The sequence below is a fragment of the Engraulis encrasicolus genome, chromosome 13 (assembly GCF_034702125.1).
Source record: "Engraulis encrasicolus isolate BLACKSEA-1 chromosome 13, IST_EnEncr_1.0, whole genome shotgun sequence".
Taxonomy (NCBI): Eukaryota; Metazoa; Chordata; class Actinopteri; order Clupeiformes; family Engraulidae; genus Engraulis; species Engraulis encrasicolus.
The window spans coordinates 25,519,616-25,544,576 of record NC_085869.1 but is presented as its reverse complement, the minus strand read 5'-3'; the positions used below and the strand labels follow the sequence as shown (position 1 = coordinate 25,544,576).

General features: G+C 43.6%; 2 protein-coding genes across 2 annotated transcripts in view; both read left to right on the top strand.

Moving 5' to 3' along the window:
- kalrna (kalirin RhoGEF kinase a) overlaps positions 1–7,851 on the top strand; it is a 329,205-nt gene extending 321,354 nt beyond the window's left edge. The window contains exons 43-51 of the mRNA XM_063213586.1: positions 305–374; positions 485–571; positions 694–786; positions 1,192–1,242; positions 1,349–1,426; positions 2,915–3,100; positions 3,708–3,879; positions 4,579–4,835; positions 5,940–7,851. Of these exons, the coding sequence (XP_063069656.1) occupies positions 305–374; positions 485–571; positions 694–786; positions 1,192–1,242; positions 1,349–1,426; positions 2,915–3,100; positions 3,708–3,879; positions 4,579–4,835; positions 5,940–6,200 (1,255 nt within the window). The 3' untranslated portion in view covers positions 6,201–7,851. The remainder of the gene's footprint in view (positions 1–304; positions 375–484; positions 572–693; positions 787–1,191; positions 1,243–1,348; positions 1,427–2,914; positions 3,101–3,707; positions 3,880–4,578; positions 4,836–5,939) is intronic.
- LOC134460482 (kalirin-like) lies at positions 7,122–24,926 on the top strand. The gene is made up of 12 exons (XM_063212870.1): positions 7,122–7,129; positions 7,917–8,058; positions 9,601–9,747; positions 10,413–10,440; positions 10,593–10,755; positions 11,764–11,885; positions 12,737–12,868; positions 13,591–13,752; positions 14,111–14,189; positions 19,114–19,314; positions 20,407–20,545; positions 21,504–24,926. The coding sequence occupies exons 1-12, from the start codon at positions 7,122–7,124 to the stop codon at positions 22,047–22,049; spliced, it is 1,869 nt and encodes a 622-aa protein (XP_063068940.1). The 3' UTR covers positions 22,050–24,926.
- Positions 24,927–24,961: the final 35 nt, after the last annotated feature.

The following is a 24,961-nucleotide window of genomic DNA, read 5'->3' as shown; positions in this document are numbered from 1 at the left end:
GCTGGTCGCCAAACCGCGTCATAGAAAGTTGAAAGGATTTCAACTTCAAACTGTTGCGCAAATCGCCTCTTGTCTCCATAATCGCTTTTGTCGCGTGACTCAATACAAAGTCAATTACTTCCGTCGCTCGCCTCGCTCTTGTCGTGGTAGGTGTATTTGTGCGGTTAGGGAGACAGGGGGCCCAAACTTGGGTCCTCATTACAAAGCATGTAGTGAGAGGGCGGCCTATATACTCATATAGTTTTGTTCATGGGCCCACATGTGCACACATGCTGTGTCATCTATTCCATCTTGTATCTTGTAGATTTTTTGTGGGTGAACTGGAGAAATGTCTGGAAGACCATGAAAAGCTGCCAGAACTCTTCATCAAACATGTAAGTGCTTTTTGATGTGTAATTAATTCTGGTTATAACCTATACATATACAGTAAGTGCAACCTACCTTGGACTCATCCATTGTTAATAATGTCAACCTTGTCAACCAGGAAAGGAGATTACACATGTACGTGATCTACTGCCAAAACAAACCCAAGTCAGAATTCATAGTTGCAGAATACGACTCTTTCTTTGAGGTATGTTTTCATGTTGAGATTGTTTGAGGTGTGCCCTTGACTTTACGTCTCACTTTTCTCGTTGTTGGAGAGCCAGATTCCGTTCAGTGGATATAAAATTTCACCTTTCATCACTTCGACAGGGTATTCAGCAGGAAATCAGTTCGAGGCTTTCAATTAGTGACTTTCTGATCAAGCCCATTCAGAGAATCACAAAATACCAGCTGCTACTGAAGGTAAGGGGGACCAACACACAACTAGGGGTGTAAATAATATCGAAATGTATCGATATATCGCAATATATTCTGATGATTGAATCTAATCGCATCGTATCGTGGGGCATTCTTAAGAATCAAAAATAATAGAATTGCTGGCCCCTGCCCAATAACTTAAAAGAAGTAGAAAAGTAATTGGGGAAAAAATCGAACCGATTCGTATCGTATCATATCGTGGGGCACTCTTAAGTATCGAAAATAGTCGAATCGAATCGCATCGAATAATAAGATATCGATATTGAATCGTATCGTCATGGAGGCTGTGATTTACACCCCTACACACAACCAAACATGAATTCTCACTCCAAAAGGGGACCTGTGCATGAGACATTTTGTGATGGGTTTTTTTTTCGTATGTTCATACAGGACTTTCTGAAGTACAGTTCCAAGGCTGGAATAGAATGTGAAGACATTGAGGTAAAAATCCTGCGTCTGTCTTCCAAAAAGTCAATACCAAAAGGCAATACCTCAGCCAAATGTGCCTGTGAGGGCTGAAAGTGTCTTTGGTGTTACTGTTTTACAGAAAGCCGTCGGCTTGATGTCTCAAGTACCGAAGCTCTGCAACGACATGATGAACTTGGGCAGGCTGCAGGGTTACGAGGTAAGCGGCGCTCTGTTCTTCAATTATACCGCTCTCGCTAGATAGCCTCATAGTCAGCAAATATTTCAGAGCAAACAAGCGTATGAATTTATCTAAGACAAAATTGACAGTGTCTCTTGAAGGCGAGGGACATGTTGTTGGAGGTGTTAGTTAGCAAGAGATTGGACACACTCGCACGACACGAGCTGATAACCCACTTTGGCGTTTGTTCTTCCACAGAGCACACTGACATCCTTTTCCAATGCGTAGACACACACAGACACAGACACACACACACACACACACACACACACAGACACAGACACACACACACACACACACACACACACACACACACACACACACACACACACACACACACACACACACACACACACACACACACACACACACACACACACACACACACACACTGGAGGAGAGGAGTATTAACTCTCTGCCTCTCTGAGATAAGGCCACATTCTCCACGCTGGTTGTAATTGGGCACAGATTAAGTGCACTGTTTGCCCGGCCATGAGTGACCTACTAGGGGAGTCTGCGGTGTGTTTTTTTATGACCGCGTGTTGAGAGAGATCATGGTGGTGGGGGCTGGCTCTTGAGTCCCAGTCATCGTCTTCTACACGGGTGTTGACACACCAATGACACGGCCTGGGAGGACTTTAATGCGGCCGTGTTGAGAGACTGAGAGACAGCCGGGTAATTATTATAATAATAATAATGATGACGGCTCATCGCGTCGATGATGGGCCTTTTCATACATGTGACGTGTACGCAAGAACGTGTACGTCCGTCATTCACCAAGCTCATGTTTCATGTCACTAAAGAAGTACCGTCCAGTATAGCGATGGCTTATGAAGCATACTGTCCAGTTACTAGACCCCTAGTTGCATATGTGTGTGTGTGCGTGTCCACTAGGGGTCCCCAAACTTTTTTCTCTGGGGGCCACATTATCGTTCCTGACTGTGATCAGGGACCGGGATCAATGTGGGCTGTATGCTAGGCCACTGCCTGTTATAGCCATCCTTTCTAGCACAAAATAGTTCATCATTACAAGCGATTTGCAAAAGAAGTGAGTACTTCACATGTAAAAATAGTCAGACAGTTTATGAGTGATACAATATATACAATATTTTATCATTATTTTTTCTGTGAGGATTGCTTCTTTGGGCCAGTGTAAATGGTGAGGTGCAGAGAGGTGGAGGGCCGGTCAAAGGGGCATGGCGGGCCGCATCCTTAGTTTGGGGACCCCTGGTCTAGTAAAATAACCCATAGGGAAGCTGAGAGGGGTTGTGACAAGCAAGTCTGTTCACCCCAGTCCAGGGAGAGAGAGGGCCCAGATTTAGGTCCTCATTACATTGCATGCTTTGGGTAAGGGGGGGGGCTTTGACATGATTTTGTACCAGGCCCGGCGAAAGGCGCCAGCACAAAGTGAGTAAGAGAGGGAGTGAGATGTCCATAATTAAATTCATTTTGTCCGGTCTCTTATAGGGGAAACTCACCAGCCAGGGCAAGCTGCTGCAGCAGGAGACCTTCTTTGTGACAGAGCAAGACTCGGGCGTGCTGTCCCGCAGCAAAGAGCGCCGGGTCTTCCTCTTTGAGCAGATTGTCATCTTCAGTGAACTCCTCCGTAAGGGATCGTCCACCCCGGGATACCAGTTCAAAAAGAGCATCAAGGTAAAATGACCAGACCGAGACTTATCCTCAGAAAATTGGATTTTACTTTGTGGAAATAAGATAAGATCTAGATAAATGCTACCGGCAGGAAATATCCTGATAGATCTTCTGACATTTTTCAGACCATGAGTTTAAATCTCCGTCCTCAAAGTATTTTTATGATTAGATTTATGTGCAGGTTATCACAAAGTCACAAAAGAAATTAATTCATAATTAGCCTTGGACATAGTTGTGAGACTGTTCTTTAGCCTGTGGAATCATAGGCGAACATGTCTGTATGTGGAACAATGAATAATGACAGCTACGCAATATCTGTTTCTCTCTCTGTCTCTGTCTGTCTGTCTGTCTGTCTCTCTCTCTCTCTCTGTCTGTCTCTCTCTCTCTCTCTCTCTCTCTCTCTCTCTCTCTCTCTCTCTCTCTCTCTCTCTCTCTCTCTCTCTCTCTCTCTCTCTCTCTCTCTCTCTCTCTCTCTCTCTCTCTCTCTCTCTCTCTCCCTCTCTCTCCCTCTCTCTCTAATGTTTTTATTGTGATATTGACCCCCCTGGGTCTGGAATAGATAATTGAATTGAATTGAATATGTTTGTGTATGCGTTTTTTTAAAAAAAAGGTCAGCTACTTGGGACTGGAGGAGCATGTGGACAACGACCCCTGCAAGTTCGTGCTGACGAGTCGAGGGTCATCCGAGCGCTTCACGCTGCAGGCTGCCAACGTGGACATCAAGCAGGTCTGGGTGCAGCACATCACGGACCTCCTAGACGCCCAGAGCAACTTCCTCTCCGGTAAGACTGACAATAGACTCAAGGAAGAAAAATCTGCACTCACAAACTGCGTCTCATTATTTACACCACGCACTGATGAAGGCTTGATAGGCGAAACGCGTTTGCTTTTTGGACATGGTGGTAATATAAATAAATAATGAGACGCAGTTTGTGAGTGCAGATTTTTCTTCCTTAAGTTGATACGTTTTATCGTGCACCCAAAGACTTTCGTTTTTCCAAGAAGTTGAGCGCATCCTTTGCCAAAACTTGACAATAGACTCATTCATCCACTTTTATTCTTAGTGGTATAAATAATCATTATCGCTGATCTAGATCAAAATCATTATAAAAAGTCAAACTCATTGGCTACATTTGCATGAGACATTTAATTCTGAATTAGCTCCATTTAATTCTGAATAAAACTTAATTCCACAAACGTCATGTAAACACTTCTTAATTTGGAATTAAAAGAAAGCTCAAAGTAAAAACGGAACTATTTAATTGTGAATTATCAATTCGGAATTTACTGTAAAACCTCATGTAAACGTAGTGAATGTCATGTAAATAAATTGTGTAACATGAAACAAAATGGGGCTTATACTTCAAAATTGCAATATGCTAGGCAAAATCTCAATGGGAACTGAAGGAAATATTCACATTGTCATTACACACAGTAAAATAATACAGCTTTTCACCATTCACCCACACTTGTCTCCACAGCCCTCCAGTCCCCCATCGAGTACCAGAAGGAGAGGGGTGGGTCCGGGTCCGGGTCCGGGTTAGGGTCTGGGTCGCACTCCCTGACCAGGAACTCTACGTCCAGCCGTCCGTTGTCGCAGCAGCCGAGCCGACCCAGCTCCACCACCATGGACAAGCCCCCTCTCTCGGGAAGGACCAGCTCTCTCAAAATGTCTACCTCCAACGGCAGTCCTGGCTTCGACCCCCAGAAACACTCCGAACGCTTTGACTCCACCAGGGTAAGTCTGGACTCCACATACTGTACTTGGGTCAAAGACGTCCAAAAAGGAATTGTCATTCAGTGTAATGGATACCTTCTGCTGACTGTAACTGTAAAAAAGCATGACTCTTTTTATTTATTTATTTTTCCAGTGAATTCATGAAAGCCTCGGCTGTCATCCATTCACTTGAAACAATTTAAAAATCTTGCTTTTTTACAGTTACAGTCAGCAGAAGGTATCCGTTACACTGAATGACAATTCCTTTTTGGACGTCTTTGACCCACTTCCCAAGATTTCGAAGTGAGGAGTCCACACACATCAAATCCTTTTTACTGTCCAGGAGAATCTGATGAAGACTGTTGAAGTCGAAACGCAATCCAACCATGAAATAATAAAACGATAGAAGGATTTTATGTATGCAGACTCCTCACTCCGAAAACTACAGTCCGCCTTTGTCCTGCACCTTTTCCTGGGATGTGCACAATCTTCACCTTCCACTTACTTCTCAAGTCTTATTTCATTTTTTTTTTCGGGAGAAAAGTTTTTCCTCATAAAGTCATACTGTGTCAAAACGGTACGGTATGGTTCTACAGTATAGGTGTGTGCACAGCTCCAGCATGAGGATATTATTAGTCTGTTTGATGGCCTAGTTTCCTGCTCTACAGGACGTGGGGTTTGTTTATATTCATGAGAAAGTTGAGACGAAAGATGAAAATCCTCTAGTCACATCAAACGTCTGTCTTCCCTTATACGGTACACCTCCCATCATGACCGCTTTGGATTGACCTGCAGTTTAAAAAGACATTTAAAAAAGACATTTTTGGGACGTTTTTGTCGATGGTCCAAAATCCTACTCAATTTAATAAAGCAAAATAAAGCAAAAGATTGAAGAAGACAAGAGAAAAATGAGAACAAAACGATACAATAACTAGATGACCTATTTTCATAGTGTTTCACTTCAATCTGTGAAATATTACTCTCAATTTCACTCCATTAGATCTCTTGACATGCAATAAGCCCATGTTCCCTTGTTTTTTACTTTGTTGTGTATGTTCTTTCTTCTGTGTGTGCGTGTGCGTGTATTTGCGTGCGTTTCCATCAACACGTGTCTGCGTCGCGCAGCAGCATCACGACGGCGTGGGATGTAACGGAGTGTCGTCCACCATGATGGTCACGCAGGACTACAGTGCACTGAAGGAGAATGAGATCTGCGTGAGCCAGGGCGAGACGGTGCAGGTGCTGGCCACCAACCAGCAGAACATGTATCTGGTGTACCGCGCGGCCAACAGCCAGTCCCCCGCCGCAGAGGGCTGGCTCCCAGGACACATCCTGGGGCCCCTCAATAAGACACTCATAGACAGTGTTGACGGAAATATCAAGTAAGTGTCGCACAGCAACACCAATGCACCAACCCCACTGGAAGCTCTGGCTGGCTGGTTAGAGCCAGGTCTGTGACAGAGGTACAGGGATCCACCCTTCTTATAAACGGAACTAACTTGGAATATGTTCGGACGGAGGGCGGAAGTCTAACTCCGAGTTACTTTTTTGTGTTTTTTTGTTTTTTTCGTCATCGTTTTTTTGTTCAGTAGTTTAAAAAAAAGTCATTGCAGAAACACATGGACAGAGCGAATGAACTTTTATAGGTATCTCATTTTCTTACTGTAGCAAGAAGATGATCTTGAGAGAATCTCTTACATCAATGTGGAACTCACTGGTCTGGACTTTTTATTTCTGTTTCTAACACCGTTATGTTTCCTTTGTGAATTTTTTGAAGAAAAAAGGCCTTTTGATGGACAGAAGTTTATTTCTCCACGTGGAGGAAGTTTATGTTATTGTCTGTGGCAATTTGTACAGGTTGGGTTTTTGTTGTTGTTTTAATGTTATTCTTTTGAGACGTTAATTTCAGTTTTATTTTGATTTGATTGGTTATCTTGATATGTTGGCCGATTAACTGTACATAGAACTCCATTTGTTTACTGATACTCTTTCCGTACATTCCTGTATAAAAGTCTTTTGCACTATTTAAGAGGATCCATATTAAATGAAGTCAGGTTGTGCAATATAATTATAGTCACAATGTTCAGCATTGTACTTGTAGTGTAACTAATAATTTTAAATGTATTATTTTAAATATGTAAAAAATAAATTTTTGACATGAGCATGACTTAACAAAGCCAAGAAAATTCAGCGTTATGTTTTGCTTTAGGGCGATCCGAATTGCATTGTTTGTCCAGGAAAAATAAATAAATAGAAGTTGCCAAACAGTATTTTTCTAGATTATTGCCATCAGTCGAAATTCTAATTATGGTACTGTGGGCCAGACTCCCCTTATCAAATCAAGATATTGTACTGTTAAACCATCTGTCTATTAACTATAGATTTTATGGAACTGCATTCCATAAAATGTAGAGATTCACAATTTCATGAAGTTCATTTCATGAATTATGAATCAGTATCCATTCCTGTTGGCTTTCTGGGATAGGATTGAATCTGAGCATTACAAGAATGATTTAGTGCCAGTACTGTCTTTGACAATCCATTGAATTAAACAACTCCTTTTCAATAGCACTCCATGTTTCTGCACTTTTATGATTTCCTTATGCTTCTGTTCGTTTTTAAAGTTTTGTTGTAGTTTGTAGGCTTTTGTATTATTTTCTACTAACACTGTCGGTCCGAAACAGATTACATTTGTGTTCAAAGCACTTCCACAATCAATTCGTTATGTCCTTATTTCTCCTTCTGTAAACCATAAGAGGGGCCTTTGACACCCTTGTTGCTTTGACACAAATATATCCACTGTGGTGTAAGACTTTATGCTAAAGGCTTTAAACAAGGCATCATTACTGAATGTGTGAATGCTGAGGGGATGATAGATCCCTGGAGAGTCAGTAAACATGGTTGTGTTAATTGTAATATTGTATAAATATGTTTTTGTGTGCTATACGATAAAACAAATCTCTCAGATTTGTAGGCAAAGTTAGGTGCTGAAGGAATGCTTGTGCTATTCTGTCAATAAAAATTGTTAACGTCTCTTCTCCCGCCCTGCTACTTCATATCATATTCCTGCTTTGACCTGCGTTGCATCTTCTGACACAACAGGAAGTCTCTGTCATGGAATACGCTGCGCACGAGAAAGCGGGCAGAGCAGGATAGCAGTGTCAAAAGCGATGCCAAGCTTGAGAACGGACTTCCTCGGAAGCCCAAGGAAATTCTGAGCACCAAGGTGCCAGTGCCCGTGAAAGTGAGTAAAAGCAATTGTGGGCAAAATGGAAAGCCCACCTCAGTCAATGCCTGCAGCCCTCTCCCTACTCGTGTGTGTGCGCGCCCACCTGTTGTCACGCCTGAACCCCTTGCCTGGCCCGGCCACTAACTGCACACGGTTGCAGGAGAGAAACGAAACTCGCACGCTGCAGACACAAGAGGTTCACGTTTTGTTGTTGTGTCCCCTGGCTAACCTTTTAATGAACGACAAAGTTATAAATCGATTTGCTGTTATGTCGAGCACACATAACGGATGTCTTGCAAGTTTTTGAAGCTTGATTGGGTTTGTGTGTGTGTGTTTGTGTGTGTGTTTGCAACCCTGGAGTGAATTCTAAACTGTGTTTGGGTGCATGTGCCCCAACCCGCACTGTACTGTAAGCATCATGAATTTCAATGACCTACCTAATAGGCTTAGAAGTGCCATGCCACACGTCTTGGCAACCATTCACATTTCACAATTCAGCACAGTTCACTTGACTGCTCACTCCTGCCCCATTTAAAACAGTGTGACTGTGCTGTGATGTCCATGACCATATGAAAGCCTGGTGTCATTTCTCATTCATCTACATTATGTACGTTATCTAAGTGTTGTCTTTATTGCGCTGGCTAAAGAGTGATCAATCCATAAAATGAGCAAATGCATCTCACTTCCTCATTCTTGCATAACCAAATCTAGGAAAACTAGCTTACATAATTTCATAACCTCCATCAATAACTGCACAAATTCAATATAAAACCTGTTTGTTTGTTTGTTTACTTACAAAACTATAACTTGTGATGGCATCCTGAATACATCTAACAAAGCTAAAAAAAAACAAGCAGAAATGCGCTGCAGCACTGCACGACTGCTACCGCTGTTACCTAACCACAGAAATAAATAGAGCCGTCAGAAAAGTCAAATTGACAAAAAGGAAAAGGAAAACCCCTGCCAAGTTTTCCATTCAACCAGCATAGAATCAGCTGCTCGTCAAGAAGTTACCTGTGTTGAACGGAATACGTAGCAGGGTTCTTGCTTTCTGAACGAATTTTGCTATTTGACAGCTCTGGAAAGCAATGCCTTGGTACGAAACATCAGCTGCACCAGAAACGTCAACAATGGGTTCTGTGTGCAGCCTCTCCACTCTCCTCAGCATTTTCTCCTGCCTGTTGGCATCAAGGCATGTCCGCAACACAGGTCTGGAGTGGAGGAGAGACCTGGGGCCTATACTAAGAAGTTGGTTCAGGAGTAAACCAGGTTAAGGTAGCAGGTAAATCATCTAACACAAGAGCCAGACTCCAGGCTAGATGTTAGATGATCTACCTCTTAACTTAAAGGGGTATGCCACTATTTTGGGGCTTAATACAGTTAAAATTGTTGGCCAGGGTTTATAAAGGTGGTAAAGTGTCTTATTTTTCATGTTAAGCGTTGTCTTGCTTCAAGACAAGCTAAAAGAGGGATAATACTTTACCACCTTTATAAACCCCGGACAACGATTTCAACTATAGTAAGCCTCAAAATAGTGGCATACCCCTTTAACCTGGTTTACTCCTGAACCAACTTCTTAGCACACCCCTGTGGTCACCTGTCTATCTAACTCTGCTCTCTCTTATCCCTGCATCACAGGAGTCAAACAGTTCAGAGGAGTCCGATTGCGATGATGAGCTAGTAGACCCCAAAACTAGCATGGAGGTAGTACTTATACAAAATAAAAGTCTGTCCTGCATGCAGCCCCTAGTGTCTTTGGTTTTCGTATGTGGTGTGTGGTCGGTAGTGTCTTAGCATCGCTTTTTAGGACAGCCGGGTGTAGTCACTTCTTCGAGGGATTTGTTTTTGACGTTTTTATCACTATTTTGTTTCTACTAATGTTTGGATTTTGGTTTTCTAAATTGCACAATTCTTGATTTCCTCATGTATTTTGTTGTTTTTTATCACTAATCTGTTTTTGTTTGTTTTGGGTGTGTTTGTTTTATCTGCCAATTTGCAAAATATGTTACACGTGGATGTATTCTAGAACCAGGATAGTGACTTATGGTTACCATACAAACAGTTTTTTCCCATAATTATTTTTGTGTAACCTGATTGACTGCACAACGCCTAATAATGAAATGCAACCGGTATTGTAAAGAACATTCATTATCATTTTTATTGATTGCTATAAGGTGTGCCACCATGCCTCACATTTGTAGCCAGTCATCAAGTCATGTTTCTGCCAGGCACCATCAGTTACCATCTTGTGTAGAAACAGTGCCTCTTAGTGGCAAAGAGGTGAAGTAATCACTAGTGCTCCTGTGGAATAAACTGATGCTCTGTGGCAGATGGTGTTAACTCTTCACTGTAACTCGTTTGCTTTGCAGTTACTGAATCCCAACTTTATCCAAGAAGGTAAGAATCCCATGAAGCAAATCCCTGGTAGCTACTAAAACAGTCGGACATTTGGTATTGCTGTGTTCCAGAATAAGTAACACACAATTCACAAAGGGGCCAAGGGCAGCATGTGAACCTGTATCTGTTGTATTATGAATTTGTCCCAAAAGTTGCTCCAGAGTTCCTGATTCCTCTGGCCGATGTGACGTGTGCGTTTGGGGAGACGGTGGTATTGTGCTGTAAGGTGTGTGCACGGCCAAAACCCAAGGTCACCCTGAAGGGACCAGACCAGAGCCTCATCGTCAACAGCAGCAGGTTCACTATCAACATCAGGTACTACAGCAGGCTTTAAAGATTAAAGACTGAATTGTTTCAGAAAGCTGTGAACTTGTTAACCCATTGATACTGGATGCTACGTATATGCTTCATTGACCTAGGCACCTGGAACGACATAGACGCAGCCGCCAGGCTCATGAGATTTTAGATTTTTTATTAAAAATGTGGGGAGCTTTCGTTAGAGACATTCTAATGACGGGTGGGGGGTCTAAGCTTTTAAATGCAACTCATTCCGTGTTTTTATGTGCTTCGTAGGCTGAGATATTTAGGTTTTTACAGGCTGAAGGCACCTTTTCCCTCAGGCATTTAGCAGGCATTTTTTTCAGGTGCCTTAGGTTAAAATGGTTTAATACCAGTTCAGCTGACACAAGTAGTCTCTCAAAAATGACATCGCTCAGATGCAGGCCTACACAATTTGGGTGTTCTTTGAGGGATTTGTTGAGAAGGGCAACATTAATTATTTAATCACGTATTAAGAGTGTGAAGTTTTGCCTGTGACTGTGGGTGGCAAAAGAGGGTGATTTTTTTTTAGAGGGCAGGTGCTTTAAGACTAATCCTGTGGGAACTGAGTGTGGATTGGGACCTCATTAAGTAGTCCTCTGTAAAATCTCCATATCAAAGCCAACTTGGGCACTAGGAACACACAGCTACGGTCTACTTTGTAGATGTAAGGGTTTTATTTACATCCAAGTTTACTTATGTCTCTTCGCATGCTTTGAAGATGAAATATTCTCTATAAAAAGTGACTATTTTTTTGGTTTAGAGGTTCAATGTGCTCTTATTAAACAAAGACTGTTTTAATGATACAAGAGCTTCTCATTTTTCCTCCTCAGCTTATTATCCTGTTATATTAGACAGATAATGATCTCCGCTTTCAGACATCTTGTAAAAGAGGGCTCAAATGAACAGCTTTTGAGATTCCCCGACACACTTGTGTCGTCTCCATAACAGCATTAGACAGACAGCAGCAGAGCTGAGGTCAGACATTTTGTGTCTTGTGTCCAGGGATACGGGTGACATTTTGCTGAAGATCTGCAATCTGCTGCCTCAGGACACGGGTATCTACACCTGTGTGGCAGTCAACGACCTTGGCACGGCCTCGTCCTCAGCCTCCATCAAAGTCCAAGGTAAGAGCCACAACCTGTGACCTAATGGTGGGTTCTGGAACCTAAAGGTTTCAGGTTTGAGTCCCATATTATCCATGACTGAAGCACCCCTGAGGAAGGCACCCATCCCCACACTGATCCAGACTGCAGACTGCAACCAACACTAATTGCCTAAAGATTCTGGCTTTGGATAAGATGCGTCAGATAAATGATGTAAAGGAAGCCAATTTGGGATGTCCTCCATGGTAATTGTTCACTTCTGTCAGCTGTGCTACTGCTACTCTACACTACCGCTATGTGGCGGCTTTTGGATTGTAAAATGTCATTGCATTCTGTCATTGCACCCACAAAAATGCAATCACTGGCTCTCGTGTGCTGTAAACTTGTATATTCTCAAAGACAAAAAAGAGAGAAAAGAATTTAGAAAAGAGAAGCCTGTCAAGCTGTTAAGAAACATCAGAAGAAAATGACTTGAATTGACATGAACACTTTGGCTTTGTAAGGAATGACAATACACGGTACTATTACATACAGTGTTTTTACCTACTGTTTACACCTATTTTACACAAAGCAAAGGGGAATATGCCACACATGGTCCACAGATGGAGTGAAATAAATGCATAAAGTAACAAGTAGGGGGCGCTGTGGCGCAGCGCGCTAAGCCCCCCACATTTGGGCTTGCATGCCCACGGGTAACCCGGTTCGAGTCCGGCCGGGGTCATTTCCCGATCCCACCCCGTCTCTCTGTCCCACTCGCTTCCTGTCACCATCTCAGACTGTCCTATGAAATAAAGGCATAAAAGCCCCTAAATATATATATATATTAAAAAAAATAAACGCATGAATTAACAAGTGAATGTGTTTCCACACAGGTATCCCCTCCGCACCTGCCAGACCCGTTGCCCAGGAGGCCAGCAGCTCAGCGGTGATCGTCCACTGGCTTCCCCCGGCCAGCTCAGGGAACGTGGCCGTTTCCAGTTACAATGTGGAGTACAGGCAAGAGGGTAAGAAGAATACAGCAAAACATCTGCTGCTTATATCAAACTCTTCAGCTAAAACCACCTCCATCCCTGACTGATACTACATACTATACGGGAACTCTGCCCTACAAAGCAAAAAGGCAGTAACTGCGCAGAGCTCAAAACTGAGTCAGTTGACTTTAAAATGATGCTGCAATCCAGTTTAAGTGTTTTTTGGGATATTACTGATATGTGACAGTTTTGTTACTTTTTATTACCACCCTTTTTCCAAATCAATCATTTTATTTATCTGTAGACTTTGATATATATGGCATTAAAGTTATAGTCAGTCATTTTAAACAGCAATGCAGTTACTGCCTTTTTACTTTGTAGGGCAGAACTAAATTGGACTTGTCGACCCATGCATGCCTTACACACACAATGCAGTTCAATGTGAGAGAGTAGGAAGGGTAGACATGGACAACAGTCAGACCTCAAGCAACCAGCAAAACATAAGGGAAGGGATGGAGAAAAAAAAGTCACAACCTCAGACAGACTATGCCCCTGTGGGAAGCGTACAGTAATGTGGGGACATCGACAATCCTACACACTACAATGTGAATTGTTCATTTAACACTGTACTCTGGGAATAAATACAGTCTCTAGAAGATGTTGAGTTAACACCGCAAAACACTTAACACTGTAATCCCTTATTACATAAACCTAATGAGCCATGGGCTGACCTCCGACCTTTACCCCCTTTCCAGACTCGCTGGTTTGGCTGCAGTCGGTGTCCACCACGGACGTCTGTGTGAAGATCGAGGACCTGATCCCCGGGGGCCACTACCAGTTTCGGGTCAGCGCCAGCAACCCCTGGGGGGTCAGTCCGCCCAGCGAGCCCTCCAACATGGTCACGCTGCCAAGTGGACGTGAGTCACATGCTTTGCACTGTGGGAATAGGGGTGAGGGGTGGTGGGGTGTAGACGAGCAGCGGGGGTGACTTGGGGCCTGGCTACATGGAAGCGATTTTGACTGTAACCGATCATTTGGCTGTCGCAGCCATACGTAGCCAGTGCTCTTGGTAGTGATAAACCATATTGTTAGAGAATGGGTTCCAGTGTGGGAAGATCTAGGAACGTCGCCTTTCGCGTTGCCATTGTTACAGCCAGGACGGATTTGTTTACATCTGTGTCACAAGCCACATGGCCAATTCCCATGGCCTAATTCACGATTTTCATAGTACTTCTGAATGTGTGTGTTTTTGTTTGTGTGTGATTTGTATTTTAGCCACTACATACGACGGGACAGGGATTCAGTGGAAGGATCACTTTGAGTCGGCTTTCACAGAAATATCTGAAATTGGGAGGTAGGTTTTGGTCTGTTTGTGGATTTATCTTCAGATCACATAAGAAACCTTGACCTGCAGACTGAACACAAAAGCTCTATTATTGTGAATGCCATAATAATGCTTAATGACAGAGAGAGACATGCCATGTACAGACAGTCCTTAGTGTTTATGTTTCATTTTTTTCTATGTTTTTAATGTTTTTTTATGTTCTTTATGCTGTATGCTGGGTATGTGCGTGAATAATGTATATAATGCAGTGATTGTTGAAGCCCAAGACAAATTTCCCCCTGGGGATAATAAAGAATGGTAACACTTTAGAATAACGATCTATAAACAGCTTCATAAGCACTTTATAAACAATGAACTAATTATCAACAAAGTGTTTACAAATGTTTATAAATGGGCAAGAAACACCACGTGAACACAGCAGACACAGCACAGTTACATCGGTCCTTGAAGTTTCTCCTCCAAAGACCAGAAGGCATGAAACCACATAAAACTCACACAGTAGGAGTTGATTCCTAGCCTGGCGAGCCAGACCCATACAGCAAAAAGCTGTACAAGGGTCTGGGCGAGCTCGGAGAAAGTGTGGGCGGGATAAATGCCTTGGCACTCAACGCCACGCAATAAGATGGTGGAACAACCAATCCCCACACAGTTCTGTGTAACATCACAGCTGTCTTTCAGAACGTACACGCGACACGCCCCTTGTAGGTGAAGCGGCAACGTCGTGCCTTCATTAGGAGTGGATGCATGTGATCACCAACGCCACAAACAAGTTTCCTAATAAATCGTATTTTTGCTTACACAATTCAAAAATGCCTCGTTTTCAACCACATGGCCCTCCTTGATCAACCAGCGAAATGTTGAACAATTTTGGGGCTTGTTAAATGGTTATATTTGTGATTGTTGTCAACATGGCATGTTCGGTGCTAGCTAGCTGCATACCCATAGAACTAATACACGGCTGGATACCTAGCTCTGTGTTATCGACGACAGGTTGGCTAGCCACTAGCTCGGTGGACTAGGTGTCATTCCCATCTATTTAGTAAGCTACTCAAAGACTTTCAAAGCTCCCAAATGTCTCGTTTTTAATGAAATTGGGGCAGCAATTTCATTCTACACCTACAATAGTGGTCTGATAATAGCCTGTGACTATCTGGTTCTGTAAAATGCTCAAATTAGCTTACCGAGCTAGCTTAAAACATCGAATGATCAAATGGGTAATGCCTAATGTGTAGTGATCTATTTGTGTCCGATAAGTTCATGGTGTATTTTTACATCAATCCATGTCAGTCACGGAATGTATTATCATCCAGGCTTTTTAAATTAAGTAAAAACTTTCGTGCTGTAAGTAGCACGGACGGCCGCCATGTTTCTTCTTAGAAAGTTTTCTGTGTTTACTAGGTAGACCGGCCCCCCATCTCGCTCCTCGCGATTAGATTGGCCCTGTCATCGGATAACTTTCAGCCTCGCAGAACGACCGGGGTCCGCTAGACTGCCCCCGGGAGCAAATTCAATTTGCGGTCGCTAGGGGCGTCTAGATTTCTAGGCTAGTTGATTCCCAGAGGGGTACTGAAAAAACTAAAATCCAAGGCAGCTGGCCCTGATGGCGTTTGTGCAAGACTGCTCAAGACATGTGCTGAGGCATTAGCTGAGCCATTACATCACCTGTACAATAGGAGTCTGCAGGAAGGAAAGGTCCCCACCATGTGGAAAACATCATGCCTGATACCCGTCCCAAAGAAAGCACACCCCAAGGAACTCAACGATTACAGACCGGTTGCCCTCACCTCACATCTAATGAAAACATTCGAACGGGTGCTGCTGCGCTACCACCTCAAGCCCCAGGTACGACACGCACTGGATCCTCTGCAGTTTGCCTACCAAGAGAACGTGGGAGTGGAGGATGCTATCCTGTATCTCCTCCACAGGATACATTCTCACTTGGACAAGGGTGGCTGTGCTGTGAGAATCATGTTTTTTGATTTCTCCAGCGCTTTCAACACTATTCAACCACTGCTGCTGAGAGATAAACTGGTGCAGATGGGAGTGGAGCCTGGCCTGGTGACCTGGATCACTGACTACCTCACGGAACGACCCCAGTTTGTAAGGATGGGTGACATCACATCCGAGACAGTGGTGAGCAGCACAGGAGCGCCACAAGGAACGGTGCTTTCCCCCGTACTGTTCACTCTGTATACGACAGACTTCAGCTACAACTCTGCGACATGCCACATGCAGAAGTTCTCAGACGACACTGCAATTGTGGGGTGTATCAGAGATGGTCAGGAGGAGGAGTACAGGGGACTGGTTGACGACTTTGTGGGATGGTGTCAAAACAATCAGCTGCACCTGAACACCACCAAAACCAAGGAAATGGTAGTTGATTTCAGGCGCTCCATCCCACCCTTGGTGCCTGTCTCTATTGGGGGAGAGAAAGTGGAGACTGTCAGCACTTACAAGTACCTAGGAGTGCACCTCGACAATAAACTGGACTGGTCCACAAACTCAGATGCACTCTACAGGAAAGGCCAAAGCAGGCTCTATTTCCTCAGAAGGCTGAGGTCCTTCAATGTCTGCAGCCGACTTCTGCTTATGTTCTACCAGTCTGTCATGGCCAGCGTGCTCTTCTTTGCTGCGACGTGCTGGGGAGGAAGCATCAGGAAGAGAGATGCTGGACGCCTTGACAGACTGGTGAGGAAGGCGGGATCAGTGGTGGGCATGGAACTGGAGACACTCACCTCAATAACCGAGAGCAGAACACTGAGCAGACTAGACTCTATTATGGACAATCAGCATCACCCCTTTAACGCCACCTTCACTAACCAACTGAGTCTGTTCAGCCACAGACTCCGTGCTTTCACCTGCAGGACTGACAGACTAAGGAAGTCCTTTGTCCCATGGGCAATTCAGCTGTTTAACAACACACAGAAGGACACTAAGAAGAACATCATCATAGGGGACTGGACTGCCTGAGATGCCAGAGCTGGCCCAGCCCGGGAAACCTCTTGGTGTGTGTGTGTGTGTGTGTGTGTGTGTGTGTGTGTGTGTGTGTGTGTGTGTGTGTGTGTGTGTGTGTGTGTGTGTGTGTGTGTGTGTGTGTGTGTGTGTGTGTGTGTGTGTGTGTGTGTGCGCGCGTGTGCTGTCCAATAACTGCACTAAGGAACTTTTGACCCTTGACCACTGGACATACTTGTTTTTCCTGCTTACCACAAGCAAAGACTGTGATCTGTCGGAGCTGGCCCAGTTACTGGGGAACCTCTTTGTGTGTGTGTGTGTGTGTGTGTGTGTGTGTGTGTGTGTGTGTGTGTGTGTGTGTGTGTGTGTGGTGTGTGTGTGTGTGTGTGTGTGTGTGTGTGTGTGTGTGTGTGTGTGTGTGTGTGTGTGTGTGTGTGTGTGTGTGTGTGTGTGTGTGTGTGTGGTGTGTGTGTGTGCTTGCCTAAAACACTTACCTGTACTTTACTGTGACATTGTAAGAATGTTCAACCCCTATCATACTCTGTACACTGTCTACTTCTACATACTATATTATATCATAGATGTATCCATCAACACTTGTTGTCTACCTTAACTGACAGAGTATGTTTTTTTCTGCTTTGGTCTATCCCAACTCACAGAATGTCTTTTTGCACAATTACCTTTTCTACATTTATCTCTATTATTTTATTTTATTTTCCCCACCCTGATGACTATTCCTGTGTTTATTTTTGTCTTGAAATGTCCATGTGGGCTTTTGTGTATTTGTGTATTTATGTAAGCTACTGGATACTTGATATTTCCCCCTGGGGATCAATAAAGTTACTCTACTCTACTCTACTCTACTCTACTCCACTGTGCAGTTGTAGTTTGGTTCTTACTCTTTTACAAACATTTGTAAATGCTTTGTTAAATGTGTTATGACCACCTGGCTCAAGGTAGCCACAACATAAAAGGAGGACGGAGTCAGATGTAAAACATCATCGATCAAATTTATTTTACATGTCACATGCACCGGCATTAACAATACACCGGTAGTTCAACGCACCAATACAACGAACCAATACACGAACCAGTAGAACAACGCACATTCCAACGGACCAAATACAACGCACATTCCAACGAACCAACGTGTGAAAATACAAATAATCGATGGCAGCATAAGTCTGGGTTTTAAGGCCCGCGAGGGGCAAACAACCCAGGACACCAAAGTCTAGTTTTGCGCTCGCTGCTCTCTCCAAGAATGCCAACTGGCGCACTTAAATAGATCACAGGCAGGACTGTAGCCTGGGAACTCCCATACTGCCTTTAGTTCTACACAATCGTTTCGATCTGAAAGACTCTCACTAGTGATTAGGTCTGGTGTTAACCAGGCAAGCAGGACTGCGCACCGGTTACCAATCGCCAGTCATTAGCATCCCAGCAATCAACGCACCTGCAAAGGATAATCACAAACGAATGCATGACAGGGAGGTAGCAACGCCACTTGGGGCGTAACACCCTCCCCCTTATAAACAGAAAACAAAGTTTTCTGAATACATAAATAACAGAATACAAGAAGCTACTAGATCAAAACATACATTTAACGAGAACCCCCCCCCACACACACACACACACTTTGCGCGCACACACGTTGACATTCATTGGATCACTGTAGCATGTAGCATGCCACACGGATGCATTGACTATCACTAGCTTAGCGACATGCTCCCTCTTTTAACTTGTCTTAAAGCAAGACAATGGCTTACATGAAAAATAAGACACTTTACCACCTTTATAAACCCTGGCCAACGATTTTAACTGTATTAAGCCCCGAAATAGTGGCATATAACCCCGAAATAGTGGCATTATTTAAATGATGTTAAATTATTATTAAAAGTTAATAAAGTGTTTATAAAGCTTTTTTTGGGTTGTTATTCTAAAGTGTTACCTAAAGTACACTGTACTACTCTATTTCCACCAGGGGTCGGTTCTCAGTGGTGAAGAAGTGCCTAATGAAGTCCAGCAAGAAGGAGGTGGCGGTGAAGTTCGTCAACAAGAAGATGCAGAAGAAGGAGCAGGTGGCGCACGAGGCCGACATCCTCAAGCACGTGCAGCACCCTCAGCTGGTGGCCCTCACCGACACCTACGAGACCGCCACCTCCTACGCCCTCGTCCTCGAGCTGTAAGTAACGCCAACGTCAACGTCACTAACACTACAACACCAGACCAGGGGATGTGAATTGTTAAGAATGCAAGAATTTTTCATGCCACTATAAATGATCACTTGTTGTGCTCTCCACACCAAGATGAGGTTTTCTCCATTGTCACTAACAATACAACCAGTGGCGTGCACAGACATCTTGGGGGGTAGGTGCTCAAGGGTGGACGATGGGCATGTACAACTTGCGACTGCCCTCAAAAGGGCATTTTTCTGTCTAGTAGGGCAGGTGCTTTAGCACCACCACGCCCCTATCTGTGCACACCTACGGTATGACTACAACAGCAGACCAGGGGATGTGAATTGTTAAGAATGTAGATTGTCCTTTCTACAAAGTCAAAGAGTTTCCATGACAATTCCTCCCTCACAATTTATGAGCTGTTTTCATGTCACAATAATTGTCAGTTGTTGTGCTCTCCACACCAAGATCATGTTTGCTTTCGACCGGCCCGCAGTTGTGAAGTTTAAAGACTTTAAAGACTAATTAACTTGTTTGAAAACGTGTGTGAAAACGTGTCCTCAAAACTTGACAAACTTAGGTCAGGGGTTCCCATTCAACTTTCCAACTTGAGGCCCACTTGAAATTCTCACAAATGTTCTGATCTAATAAACATTAAAACTCAAATAAATAGTCAACAGCAACACAAACACATTTCAATTTTTAGAAAATTATTGTCTCACTTGGAATACCTTCAGGGCCCACCAGGGTGTCCTGCCTCACAATCTGCGAATCCCTCATCTAGTTGAAGTCTTGGGACAATGCTCCCGTACAAAGGCAAAGTGCAGCAACTACATCTTCTGTTTCGACTGAAAATAGTGTTCATAACACCTCCTTTATCTTGCGACAAAGCCTTATGGTCCAAATGTGTCCTGTTCCAGAGATGTTGCTATGTCAGAGTTGCAATAACTACAATATCCAACCTAATGTCAATACTTTGAAAGCCGTTTTCTCAGTTTCAGTGTTGGGGTAGTCACTGCACTTTTTCTTTGTAGGGCAGAATGGTAGTGTCACATTGGTGTTACTATTCCTACACCTTCTGTTGTTTCTCCATTCAGCATGGAGGACGGGCGTCTGTTTGAGTATCTGGTGGCCCATGATGAGCTGATGGAGGAGAAGGTGGCTTTCTTCATTAAGGACATCCTAGAAGCCTTGCAGCATTTGCACACCTGCAGAGTCGCCCATCTAGACCTGAAGGTGAGTTTAATAGAAACAAAATTAGGGCTGGGACATTAGTGCATTAATTTTGATTAATTAATCACACAAAAGTTAATGCGATTAAAAAAATAACTAATTTTAATCACACTATAATATAGCTACATAGTTCTGGATTAGACCAGTGTGGAGGGCAGCATTTCGCCTCATGGTGAACAGTCTGCTGAAATTGAGAAGAGTTCTCTCTTCTTTTAAAAATGAACAATATTTTTAGATTAAGCTTATTTATTGTCATTATTCAAAACCCATGTGAATAAAAATACTTTTCACTGTTTACAAGTCAGATATTTAAATGCCATTAAAATGTGATTAAAGGGATATGCCACTATTTTGGGGCTTAATACAGTTAAAATCGTTGGCTGGGGTTTATAAAGGTGGAAAAGTGTCTTATTTTTCATGTCAAGCATTGTCTTGCTCTAAGACAAGTTAAAAGAGGGAATATGTCGCTAAGCTAGTGAAAGTCAATGGATCCGTGTAGCATTGTAGCCTTGCTTGTGCAAGCTTAGTGTCTTTTTCAGTGTGCGAACATGATATCACCTTCTGACTCTTCCATATGGGTCCAAGCACCTGCTTATTTCTCTACACATCTTGAGCACAACAATGTCCTTGCCTCTTTTGTACACTGAAAAAATGACTAAAGGTCAAGCACAAGGAGTTTTTTTCTGAGAGCAGAGTAGAGCAGACATTTCAGGGTTCTGCCTTCATCAGTGCTCTCAGACCCTAAAATGTCAGCTCTACTTTTTTCAAAAAAACTCCTTTTGCTTGACCTTACTGTCTTTTCCAGTGTGTGAACCTGATCTCACCTTCTCACTATTCTATATGGGTCCAAGCTCCTTCTTATTTCTCTACACATCTTGCCCCGAAGGGAATTTGTCTTGCGTTTTGGGAGTACAGTACAGTAAACATTTTGCTTCTTTTCCTTCCTGCTCTCTGTTCCCAGCCTGAGAACATCTTGGTGGACCTCCACGTGCCCGTGCCCTGTGTGAAGCTCATCGACTTGGGGGACGCCATCCAAGTGTCTGGCCCCCGCTACGTGCACCTCCTGCTGGGCAACCCCGAGTTCTCGGCCCCGGAGCTGATCCAGGGCACCCCGGTGTCCCTCACCTCGGACGTGTGGAGCGTGGGCGTGCTGGCCTACGTCATGCTGAGCGGCGTCTCGCCCTTCCTGGACGAGAGCCTGGAGGAGACCTGCGTCAACATCTGCAAGCTGGACTTCTGCTTCCCCGACGAGTACTTCTGCGGCGTGAGCCAGGCTGCGCGGGACTTCATCGCCGCCGCCCTCCAGCAGGACCCCCGCAAGAGGCCCGCGGCCGGCGGATGCCTGCAGCACCCCTGGGTGGGGGCCCACAGCGGGGACTACTCCAAGACGCCGCTGGACACCGCCAGGCTGGCCTCCTTCATAGACCGCCGACGGCAGCTGCATGACGTGAGGCCGGTCACCAACATCAAAGGACTGGTGACCAGTAGCATGGGCCACACACTGTGAGGGGGCACTGTGAGGGGGGAGGGACACACACCCAGGCAACCAAACCCAGGGCAGACTGTGGGTGTCAGCAGCTACAGTAGTCCCATGGCCTGCTGACTTGGTGCCCTCGTCACATTTTCACTTGTGGGATTAACAACACACACTTTTGAGAGGGTACTGTGAGGGTTTTTCAGGTCGACCAGAACGGAGCCGGTGCTGGTGCTTGCACCAGATACGTTCGGCACGTAAGTGCTTATATGCGAACCGCCCGTGTTCATACCGGGCTCTGAGCTTTTTCTGCATTACCCAGATGAACCTGCTGGCGGCCACGTTGTCGTCGCGTTTCGCAGAGAAAAACCAAGTATTTTGCGGTGTACATTGCGAACCAACTTTCCGGTTCGCAAATGCTAAGATCTGTGGCATGAACATGACGGCCGGTTCGCAATTAGGTGCGGGAACGGGCTTCTGGCACGGTTCTCAGTTGGCCTGAATGCCCCATGTGAGGGGACACACCCAGGCACCCCCCACCCAGGCCAGACTGTGGGTGTCATCTTGTGGTCCCATGGCCTGCTGACATGGTGCCCTAGTCACACTTTCACATGTGGGATTAACAAGTCTGTGTGAGTGGAAGCCACGGCCGACTGTGGTGGTCTCTGTTTGCAGTCTCATGGCTGCTTCATATACGGTCATCATCATACATATATGCAGGGCCGGATTAATAAGATGGCCTGGGGCCACTAGGCTACAGGTTGCCCCCCTGGCAGGGTGGGGGCCCCTTGGCTACATCCATCCATATCTAGCCTGTGCATTAATCCGGGCCCTGCCCATGTGTGTAGTGTGCAGTAGTGTGATCACTGCTCTGTGTGAACTTGCTGTAACATGTGACTTCTACTGGCTCAAGCAACTCCGGTGCACTTAGGTACGTACAGTAGCTGTCCTCTTTAAAGAACTTACAGTCACTCTGTCTTGCTGTTTTTTTTTCTGTAAACTGAACAAGCTGTTATTTATTCTGATGGAAGACAAAGATGTGAAACAAAACAAAATGTACAATACCTGTCGAATGTGTTCAAACTATTAAGATGCATTAGAAAGAAAATACTTTGCACTTTGGGACTTTGAATGAAATTACGTGTACAGTACATAGTTTACGGCTATTTTCACATTGGTCCACTTGCGACAACAATAAACAGAATGTAATGGTGTATTTGACCCGTCAGTGTAATGCATAGTATTCATATCATTGTTTAGAGAGTGCTAACTACACCACGACAGATGCTTGATATTGTCCATATTTTAATTGTACATCAATGTCAAATATTTCAGAGAGTCAAAGATTCAGTCCTAAACACAAAGCTTATCCCTGTAAATTACTCCTCTCATGTCCTTTCAACTGTATTTAAAGGAACAGGTTCGGATCGGTTATGCTATTTTTGGGAAAACATTTTTTATTTGTTACTTTTACTGCATTTTGTAAAATGTCATGTTCATAACAACACCTTGTCTGGTTACCTTTAAACAGGGACGGTTAATTCTTAGAATTGAAGAATCTTTGCTTTAAAGTCCATCCTGGAAACATCATGCTTTACATCATTCAACAGGTGCATCCACTTCAAACATGTAGCTAAATTACAAAATGGAATGATGCGATGATCTACCTTTAAGTCATTTTTTCGTCTCGCTTTTTTTTTTTCGGAAAACTATAATGACACACTCCCTGATTATAGAGCTTGGTGAGAAACTGGGGAAAGTCCATGCCTTAAAACATTTTTTTGTAGTTGTGCCTGTAATGTGAGACTAAACCTATATGTGTTCCTCATCCCATGCTCAGACCACCAGTATTCTCTCCACCTGGATCCCACTCACACATTTTCAGATGCAAATTCAAGATTGTCTCCATAGATTGTGCCCAAAATATTGCAAGATGTTTTACAAAGATTGTGTAGTGTTAGAATGATGCCATGACCTGACAGTATTCTAAAAGTGATCATCCAAGGTTGTTCGGACATGAATGGAGACGATTTCTTGACAGGCCTGCCTAGCATTTAGATTGCACATTTTTTCTACTATGACAGCAGAGACCTTATATTAAAAAAAAACATTGCTTTTATTTTATGTTATGCACCATAGTCAGCACTTCATATTGTTGCTCTGCTCATTTCATGACAATATCACAGGAAGCAGGGTTGTTTACAGTAGGCTGTATGTAAAATTAATCCCAAAAAAAATATTACACACAACAGAGCAGAAGTAGGATGAATAAACAAATATTGTTTCTCTTTCTGTTATTCCACAAAGAATGTGTTTGAAGTTTTGTTGAATGGTACAAGGTTTTGACTGACTGACTGACCGACTGATTGATTATGTTCATCGTGTACATTGACTACCCGCTGTTCACTGACAATTGGGGTGCATTTCAGTTTCACAGTTAGTAATAGGTTACACAGTCAGCACTGGACATTTGGTTTACATTAGTTGTAGTCTTACTGGAATCGCAAAGGCTACAACTTTTCGGGAAGGTTTCAAATGTGTTGTGGAAATGTTTAAACTCCTTCAGTTTAAATCTATTTAAACATAAAATAAAAACTACAATGTTAATTTGTGGCACATTACAGAAATTCATTGTGATAGCATTATGTTTAACAAGGAGCTGATAGAGTCTTTGACTTACATAAAGTGTTCTTTTTTTCACCCTGTACATTTGACCACCCCCTGTTTTATTGCCTTGTACATAAATAGACATAAATAGGTCTGTGTAAAATTTGCTTATCAGATGGAAATATCCTTTCTTAAACCATACAGGCTGTGTGTTTGTTACTGAATGTTTAATAAACAGTGCTTGTTTATAAAAAATAAAATAAAGATTCCACAAATGTATGGCTGTAATACTTGTACCCTGTCTCCGGCTGAGTGAAGGCAATAGTAAGTCTAGAACT